The sequence below is a fragment of the Zeus faber genome (genome assembly GCF_960531495.2).
Source record: "Zeus faber genome assembly, chromosome: 21".
In the NCBI taxonomy this organism is placed as follows: Eukaryota; Metazoa; Chordata; class Actinopteri; order Zeiformes; family Zeidae; genus Zeus; species Zeus faber.
The window spans coordinates 15,742,922-15,752,921 of NC_137208.1; the positions used below are offsets into that span (position 1 = coordinate 15,742,922).

Here is a 10,000-nt window from a genome sequence, read left to right on the forward strand (position 1 = left end):
AATAAAGGGTTGCATTGCAGGTTGAGAACTTGAACTCCACTTGCAGACTAACTCTGTCCAAGATGCAATGACATACTGTACAAATACTGTGTTGTATGCCCAGCATGCTGACAGCACAGGTAAAATAAATAAATAAATAAATAAATAAAATATTAAAAATATAGCTGCAGGCAGCAATACACAAGGTCCAATATTGACCCCAAATACAATGTTTTGAGTTCCCATGGAACGTAGCATCAGTTCATGGTGTCGCTCCTCTTAACTACTACTAGCATATCCCACCCCTTAACAGGTGCCATTGGAGCGAGATGAGCAATATTATTCACTCTATATCTATCTATATATATATATATATATATATATATATATATATATATATATATACACAGCGGCCTGAAGATGAGAGCCGCTCTGGACTGTTGTTGAGACGCATGAATGACGGTGAAGATATCCTTTTCTGTCCAATTGTTCTGATTTCGGTCTCATGCGGAGCCCAACAGGTTTGTGGGGAATATGACGATGCGGAGTTGTATGACGGTGGAAGGAGCGAAAGGGGTTGGAGATAAAAAAAAAAAATTGGAAAAAAAATAATAAAGACAAGAAAAAAAGAAAAGAAAATGGATGAGAAATGGAAAAGGAATGGGGAAAAAGCTGTGGGAAATGACAGTACGAGACGGGGGACTCTGAGATCCGAGGAGCGAAAGCAGGCGAAGCAGTAACAAAAAAGAAAATGATGCGCTGGTGTCATTCCAGCGTGACGACTGGTCTCTGGTGGCGCTGGCTGGTTGGATGGTGCAGCTTGAGCCGAGGCTCGCCTGACAGCCAGCACACGGATTTGGGTAAAAAAAAAAAAGCCCCCGTTGGTCGTTGGAGACTGCGGAGAGATGCTTTGCTGTGTCCTCAAGATGGGTTAAAATAAAAGCCTCTATTTCCCCCTTTAGCTCTCTTCCTCTCTTACAGTCCATTTCCTGCCTGGATCGCCCTCCATCTCCCCTATACATGTGCAGGGATGCAGATGCGTGCGTGCGTGCATGTGTGTGTGTGTGTGTTTGTGTGTGTGTGTGTGTGTGTGTGTGTGTGTGTGCGTGTGTGTGCATGTGTGCATGTGTGCATGTGTGCCTGTGTGCCTGTGTGTGTGTCTGAGTCACAGGGCTGAGTCCAATTAGTCAGACATGTGACTGGATGAAAAAGGGGGAAAAATCCAGGATTTTCTTCTCCCCGCTGATCTGCTGTGCCGAGGATCCACATTAACGTAGCCGACTTCACCTGAAACGGCCCTGGAGCTGCCGGACAGAGAAATCTGCCCTGTTATCCAGTTCTCTCTCTCTCTCTCTCTCACTCTCCTTCACACCCCCCTCTCTCTCCATCACACACACAAACAAACGCTGCAAAAAGACACCCAGAGCCTAAATACTTAATTCGGAATTGTTGCTATTTTTTTTTTTAGGGGCGGACGGCAACTGAATTCCAGAATGGAACCGACCAAAACCTGCTGCCAATGTGAACAGAAACACCTGGGAGCTGGATGTGCGTGCTTCAAATCAATCACTGTAAACAATCAGCCACTGGACTCCATCAATATGTCTTCTGATGAGGCGATGGGGAGGTGGCCATTCAAATTGGCCAATTTACTGAACTGTGTTGCGTCCGTTTATAATCTTTAACCGCGCATGGAATTTGACACCAAGATCTAGTGGTAAATGACTTGGATTCCCCTTTTAGTGTTTCCACCTCCTTTCCTTTCCATCCGGATCCACTCTTCCAGTCGTCCGCACAAAGAGTCCAACAATTCTCAAGTGGTATAATAAGGAAAATTTCATTCGAGTTTTATAAAGGAACATCTTTGTAAAATCAATTCGATAAGTTACGCAAACATGATAAACCGAACAGGCCCATGACCACAGCGTTAAGTGGAAATAAAATAGATCCGGTTTGTTTGTTTGCTTCACTGGTGCTGCAACCACATTCGTCCCTCTCCAGGATACAGATTTCATTTGGCCATACGTGTGCAAGTGAGTCTGGGGCTAAAACAACGGGACCTTCCCCCAAAAACTATTCAAACTATTTTGCTTGAGACCCCAAGTTGCGTTTTCCTTCCTGCATGTAAACACAGGGCATGCTGGGCTGATCGATTCCAATGCATGTCGCTATTACTGTAGGTCAAATATCTCAGAGTCCAATTCAGTACGACGTACAGTTAATCAGAGCCATGGGTTGAGACGAGAGGTAAACAAGGAATATACAGGTGTTATTGTTTAGATTTTTATTATTATTATTTTTCTCCTTCGCATTTTTCGGGCTAAAAGTGTCTGGAACAGGACAACCGCTGGAGCTACCGACGCGGTCGAGTTGTCGTTAGAACCGGGACGCCTCAGACATCTTGCGCTTCAAGTTTCATCCATATCGATCCACATTTGGAGCACGAATTAGTGAAAAACACTAACACTTCCGGTCGGTTGGTGGAGAGAGATGTGTTTGTTGAGTGAGACGCTGCGTGACATCATCATCCAATTTGCGACAAATATGCAGGTTGTGGCTTAGAACACACATTCGCATCGTGCGAGGTGCGTGTTACAGACTCCAGACTCTTTCTCTCTCAATCACAGAGAACACAGAACAAATACTACACCCACGGCCATCAGTAATGTCAGGTGAAGCAGGTTTCTCTTTGACATCATGCAGTACTTTAACAGCTGAGACCCACACACACACACACACACACACACACACACACATACATACACACACACACACACACACACACACACACATACACACACACACACACACACACACACACACACACACACACACACACCAGCAGTACAGCATAACACACCAACACAGGTCAAAGGTCAAATACAATATTTATAATATTGTATTTCCCCATATTCAAATATATCTTTTATTAAGAACTTTTTTTCGCTAATTTCACTTTGTTGCACTTTTGTTAGTTAAATAGTTGTCAGATTATAGCTCAGCTAACAGATATCAAGTTTGTAACATTCCTGCACATTTGACAAATTTCAAATAGCTTTTACACAACTCTCTCTCACACACACACACACACACACACGCACACACGTGTAACATCCAAGCCCTCGCGCAAATTCACACACTCAAAAGCAAACACCACGTAGGGGTCCATGTCAAGACAGTTGCCATGGCGACGTACAGGTGACTCACCAGCCCTGTACTGGAAAATCGGTGGTGCCGTTGCCGTGACAACTGACAGTAACATAGCATCGCTATGCGAGCGGGGACGTGGGTGTTTTTTTGTTGTTTCTGTTTGCCGGAGTTGGATGCTATGACGTTAAACACCACAGACAAAACAAGTGCCGGTCAGTGCCACCCCACGGCCACGCCCGCCGAGATATAGAGAATTTGCATGTGTTCACTGGCTCGCCTTGAAGGAAGAAGGGTAAAACTATGTATTTATATAGGGATCAAGTATTCGAAATAAGGAACATACGCTTAAGGGTTGGTGCTATTCATGTATGCATGAGAGCAGGAGGAAACGACCCCATACCACCCACTTACCCCGGTCTCAATCAGCACTTCGATAATTATAATTAAAAGTATATTAAGTTCCTTCTTATATTTTGAGTTTGGGTTATTTGGCTTTTTCACAATTTGCAGAGAATGACAATCCTGGCCGACTTTCCCTTACCAATAGTCCTCTGCCGTCATTTAAAATTCCGTACAAGCGCTAGAAGAACGATTTTGGTGTCTGAGTACTTGGTCTGCGTGGATTTTCAATTAACCGCTAATGTTATTTGATTTGAGCATTAGCGCAAGTGGAAAACGGAAAGGCCCGGGAGGCATTCCACCGGTCAACAGAGCACTCATGTGCCTAATTAACCTTTCTGTGTAAGCCCCCTGTTAAGCCCATGTTTGGAGCCAAGCCGGGGTTCGTACCGCAACGAGGGGAGGGAGAGGGGAAAAAATGGAGACTGAAAGGCTGTCTGAGAGAGGGAAAAGAGAAACAAAAGTGGTGCTTTTACGCCTCTGATGCTACTAATTGTTTAAAGTGATCATAAGTTACTGAGTTTGGCTTCGACCAATACCTGCTACGCTACAGATGTGGTGTACCGAATCTCCCTCTCAAAACCAATCAAGTCCCATTTAGAATTCACAAATCCAGTTAAAATTCAAAGATCAATTGTTTTATACTGCTCGGATTGAAAAATATAATTTCCGTTCATTTTCTTAAACATTGCCTAATAAGCAACAGGGAAAAGGGAAATCAGGAGCAAGTGGAGCAGAGCAGGCGGAGTCCTCGCCATAACAAGCATTCCCATCATACGAACATGGCCCAAAGACTGTATCTGAACATATTTTAGGACTGAGATCAGACAGTCATCAGACGGACCAGAAAACACCGAGGGCCACGCAACACAGAGGAAACACTGTGCTTCCAGACGAAGGACACAAGGCGGCTTAAGTTCTGCTTGCTGCTGTAAACAAACTGAACGTTGCAACACGGATTCCAAAGAGAAACGTTCCCGAAAGACTCTTTCAACTAATCCACACCAGCCGATTCTGAAAACGATCCCTAATTCGCAAGGCCCTGGGTTACACGAAACCAACTACAGATTGAGTCAAGTTCACTTCGATAGCCCTTAATCACGGTCGCGCGCCGCAGGGCTTCAAATGATCGCGTTTCACGTACTGTAGAACTCAATGGCGTCCCCTGGCCTTGACCGCCACCCGGGCAAGGAAAAACTTTTGGTATTCTGTCGGGAGGGTTGGGAGGGTCCTACCGTCGTGGGGGCAGGCATTGTGCCGGCTGCTGATGTCCAGCGAGCTGGGCTTCCTGGTGACGGCGGTGGTCACCGACTCGTAGGGGTTGTCCTCATCCTCCGGCAGGAATACATCCAGGGACGGGGAGGCGGCGATCTCCGCCGAACGCTTGGAGTCCTGAGGGAGAGGGAGAGATTTTTTACTTTTGACATTTCTTTCGATTATACCATGAAACGACACGGAACATCCCTCTTCACCTCTTCTCTTCGTCGAAAGGGCTTCTGACGGCCAATCAATGCAGGCGATGCGTCTTAATGGCGGCTGGCCGCTCGCAGTCGGCACTTAAATCGTGACCGCTAATGTTTTGACGCTTTACCCAGTCCTACCCACTTGTGTACTGCAACTATACGGGGGCTTAGGATTGTTTGTAGTATATCATTTCGACAGGGCTAGAACAATGCGCTTTGGACCGATGAAACACTGATCAGCAAATCTGTTCTGTTTCTGAAGCTATGCCTGCTGGATCTGGAAACAGACTGACAAGATCCATTTGCTCCTGCGTGTCCTCGATGAGATTAGGTGAAAAAGCTTTATGAATTGGGGAAAAAGAGAGATGGGGAGAAGGGATTTGGGGGTGGGGGGGGGGTTTGATGTTAAATTTCAAGTGCCGGGGCTAGAGCGGTTGTTCACGGTCTCACGGTTCACGCCCGCCCCTTGAGGTGGAGCCATTGCGGGGGGGGAAAAAACAAATCACAGCTCGTATCAGGTAAGTCATCTGTGGGTTTGCCCTCAGGGTGTCATTTAAGCCCAACAACAGCGGTTCTGTTCAGAGAGGCGCTCACAAACACCAGCCCTTTTCAGCTGGGCTTTTTTCTCCTCAAGGACTTCAGGGCGAAGCTCAAAATAACATAAAAAAAAAAAAAAAAAAAACTATAAGAACATGTTTTTTGTTGGGTTTAATGGGTTTGTTTGTTCAGTTGGAACAAGTTCGGTTTTGATTGGGCTTCTCTCGTAAATATGCAAGGCGTCGCCTGCTTTGCCCGGAGAGTCGTGGCCGACCGGGAGAACTTCGCAAGCCAAAGAAGGAGCTCGCAAAGACTTCCAACCCTCGCTGAGAAGCCCTTTGATTGTCTATTTGAATTTGATTGTGTTCAACACACAACTCATGCCGTACCCACAGCGGTGTAAAAAAGAACTTCTGCTGCAACGCCATGGTCTTAATTCGGTTTATTAGCGTGAACGAAACATTCTTCATGGTTGCCTGGATCTGTTACTCCAAAACGAAAACTCCATGATTGAAATGATGGCGTCGTCTTGTTCTGATTTTGTTGTGGAGGAAACAGCCGCCGCGGGGCAGCCCATCTGTATCCCAGCCTATCACCGTTCCTCCACAGTGTGGGAGGCCTTAGACCCTCATCACGCGGTCGATTACTCAAAGCAAGAAAGAAAGAAATCTACCTGAAAATAACACCGCCTCTTCAAATCAACACCACCGAGCAAAGACGAGAGGTAGTATGACTTGCACCGAAGAATAAAGAAAAATCATATTCATTTTGTTGGTCTCCCTCTCTTTTATAGAAGATGTGCAATATTCTGATGTACGTATATGTATAGATAGAGAGTGAGTTAATAGCTTCAGAGTGTGGTTTGCAGCCTTCTGAAGAAGACAAGAGGATGATTTTGCATTTCCCTGCTGCGGTGGACGTTCCCTTGAAAGCCTCCAAGCGTATGTTCACCCTGGCGGCAAAGTCCGAATCTGATGTGCTCAATTTCGGATTTGGGCCACTTTCATTATGCGGTCCGAAATCGGATTCAGGTCAGATTTCTTTTTCCCCAATGCGAGGTAAGTTCTGAACAGTCAAATCGGAATTCCTAAAAAAAAAAAAAAAAAAAAAAACATGGGAGAGAGCCGGGATGGACGTAGTCAGGGGAGGGACGGTGACGTTGTCAGACCTCGCCGTCCAGACCAGACCCCCTAAGCGTTCACGTCACGATCCAAGCTGTCAAACGATCGCTATTCGAATGCTATTCGGAATTGTAAAAAGTTCCAATCTGAAAATAATTGTTTGAAAAAAAATAAAATAAATACAGGTAGTGTTTCAGCAGAAATGTATTATATTTTATAAAAATGTTGGACGCATACGGTACGTCCACATACACCCTCTTTGTGCGCCCTCCGTGCGCTCTGCTGCTCTGCTGTCGCCGGGGCCTGGATTAAAAGATTTCATCCGCGAGCTCGAGCCGAGGTACACGCTTCCACGCCGCCCGACAACCGCCGGGCGCATTTGCCTGCCATGTTTACTTCCGTACGACGAGCGCGTGACGTGGTTCTGCGCATGCGGTGGTTCAGGACCGTGACCGGTTCGCGCTGGAATCTGACATCGGCCGTTGGCACAGTGCGAACGTAGCCCGAGTGTCTCTTTTTCCACATTCTTATTTCTTGACACCGAGAGATTTTCCAGCCTTGTTATTATCTGTGGTGTGTCCTGAAGAAAGCTGTAGATCACAGGCCAAAACTGTCAATAAGGTAACTAAGTCATTTAACTAGCTCTAGTCCAGACACACACACACACACACACAACATAATGGTCCTTTATTTTGAAGAGGTGGTTAATCTGTTCAAGCTATAGAAGATCATTCAGAAGTACAATTGACACTCTTTCAAAATCAATGACTGAGATTGACCGGGCGTGTTTTGAGGACAGCAAGCAACTTGGTCGACTTGGAAAACTTGTGATGGCGCTTGCTTACAAATTGACAACAACATCATTCATGTCTTTGTCCCCGGGAAGAATTGCCCCGGGTTGTTGATGGGGGTTTCGCACAGCCCATCATCGGTGCAGCGGTGGGAAGAGGCGGCGTTCCACAGGGGTGCCGAGAGCCCCAGCGCGCACGGAGAACCAAAAGGCTGTTTTTTTGTTTTTTTTTATCTCTCGGGCTGGTGTGTCCCCGCAAAGAATGAAAAACAACAGCCAGGGAACGCGAGTCGCGGGGTGGGAAAAGGTTACCGCACCACGCAGCGTAATTCCGCGCGGAGACAAAATGATTCCCCCTGGCGATGCAGTCCTTTCCCTGGATGCGGCGATCATCAATCATCATTAGCGAGGTGCCATCGGCGCCACTGTTCATCCATTATATCGGCCACGAGGCCGTCGCTATGGCGATGAGCCGTCGACGAGGCTCCACAAGTGCCCCCCCAAAATCCTCACTGAGCTTCCACGGCTTCGTATCCTCTCCCGCCGAACGGCCGTTATTCCTCCTGCCACTCTCGCCCACTACATTACCCAGAATGCACTCGACAATCTATCATACACCGAGCGCACGCTAAGAGGATTAATCATCCCGGCCCGTGGAATGAACACTCCCTTGATGATCTCTCCCTCTCTCTCTCTCCCTCTCTGTCTGACACTGGCAGACACACACACACACACACACACACACACACACACACACACACACACACACACACACACACACACACCTTAATTCACTCCACACTCAATTTAAGACTCATCGCACTGTATTTTAATAAAGTTCAATAAAGTGTAGCCCCCTCTCCGTCGTCCCCCTCCCGCCTTGTTTCCCTCCATCAGCGCCTGTGTAGAGTGCCATTAGCGACTAATGGAGTCCCAGCCAGCGCTCAGGCGCTCGGGCGCTCGGGCGGACGCTGATTCGACACGACAGCCCGGACGACGCTGCGTTTCATTCACAGAATCAAAGAGCAGGCGGCACATCCCTCCGCCGAGGCTAGGTAGCCAAATTCCACACTTTGGTGTCGTGCACTGAACAGCGTTGATACGGGTGAGCACGGGAGAGATTCCGCGGTTTTAAATACCAAATTGCTATATTAAGCCATCAGGTTTTAAAAGACGTTTTCGAAGCAGCACGTGACCTTTAAAGGAGCGGTGTGTAGAATTTAGCGGCATCGAGCGGTGAGGATGCAGATTCCGACAAGCTGAATCCCCGCCCCCACCCTAGCTCATCCACCCTTTTCCAACGACGTCGGAGAAGTAATGCTAAAAAAGCTGTTTTATTCCAGGCCTTTAGTCTCACAGCGGAATAGTGTGAGCAACTTTCATCACTTATAATCTGTTTGCAGAGTTAAAGATTGGAAAGACCACCCGGTAACGTCAAGGGAGTCACAGGGAGAGGAAGAGCCGGTGTCCGTTAGGGGCTACCGTAGAAACATGGCAGCGCAACATGGCGGCGTCCGTGGAAGTGTACGCGCTCCCTGTGTAGATATAAAGGGCTCATTCTAAGGTAACAAAAACACGATTCTTATTTTCACGGGGTTATACTCTAATTAGAACATACTTATGAATATTAGATTCCATTTCTGCAAAGTCGGTTCCGCTAGACGCCACAAAATATTATACACCTGTCCTTTAACTCAGTATTTTTGCTTTTTAAAAAAATAACCTTTTAATGGTCTTGCTGAGGTTGAGGTATGGTACCCGTATTCAATTTTTTTTAAAGCGATACCCGGCCCTACCTCCCGCACAGGATCTGCTCTCAGCTCACGCACTGCTTCGAGGAGTCTTGTCTCGTCGCGGTGACGTCACGGGCTGGAAGGGCAAGCGCCACGATTACAAACTGCCAGCCGGGGCGAACAGGGAAACGCACAGGAAGCGCAGACTTTTTCTCACAGAAGGACGCGAGAGCGGGAGGGACGGGACCGCTGCTGTTGTCATCGGGCGTCGCGAACCCAGCTCGTTTGAACCGGACTCGTGTGGTCAACACGCAGAAGACATGCGGGAGAGGAGAGGAGAAGGAGATGAAGACCTGAAACCACGCCTGCACTGGCTCGACTGCTAGAGCTGGAAAGGGCTGGCGGCCGGAGGGCAGAGGACGTGAATGCAGACATGTGAGCCCATGGCGTTTTGGGCCAGAAATCTCCTCCTTTCCCCTCTCCGCATACCCATAACCAGCCCTTTCCTCACTCTCTGCGCGGCGTGAAACCCGCGCACCGGGTCCTCTCGCAGCACCTTCCTGCCCGCAGCGGAGCGTTGTCTCTTATCGCTCTCCTCATTGAACCACGTCCACCTTCTGCTTCGCTGCTCCACAGCAAAACAGAGGAAGAAGAAGAAGAAGAAGAAGAAGAAGAAGGGAGGGAGAGCCAAGCAGACGGAGGAGACGACGCAAACAACCGGGGGGGGCGGAGCGACGAGGGGGGGGGGGGTAAAAAAGAACAGAAAGGAGATGAGAGAAACACGGGAGTCGCACTTACTTTGGCGTTTTTAAGGAGTCACGGTACGGA

The 10,000-nt window shown here is 47.7% G+C and overlaps 1 protein-coding gene across 3 annotated transcripts in view; it reads right to left on the reverse strand.

Moving 5' to 3' along the window:
- anks1b (ankyrin repeat and sterile alpha motif domain containing 1B) overlaps window positions 1-10,000 on the reverse strand; it is a gene marked incomplete at its 5' end in the record, with an annotated part of 200,103 nt that overhangs the window by 96,218 nt on the left and 93,885 nt on the right. For all 3 annotated transcript variants that reach the window (XM_080022088.1, XM_080022087.1, XM_080022092.1), the window contains one exon: window positions 4,764-4,920. In XM_080022088.1, the coding sequence (XP_079878214.1) occupies window positions 4,764-4,920 (157 nt within the window). The remainder of the gene's footprint in view (window positions 1-4,763; window positions 4,921-10,000) is intronic.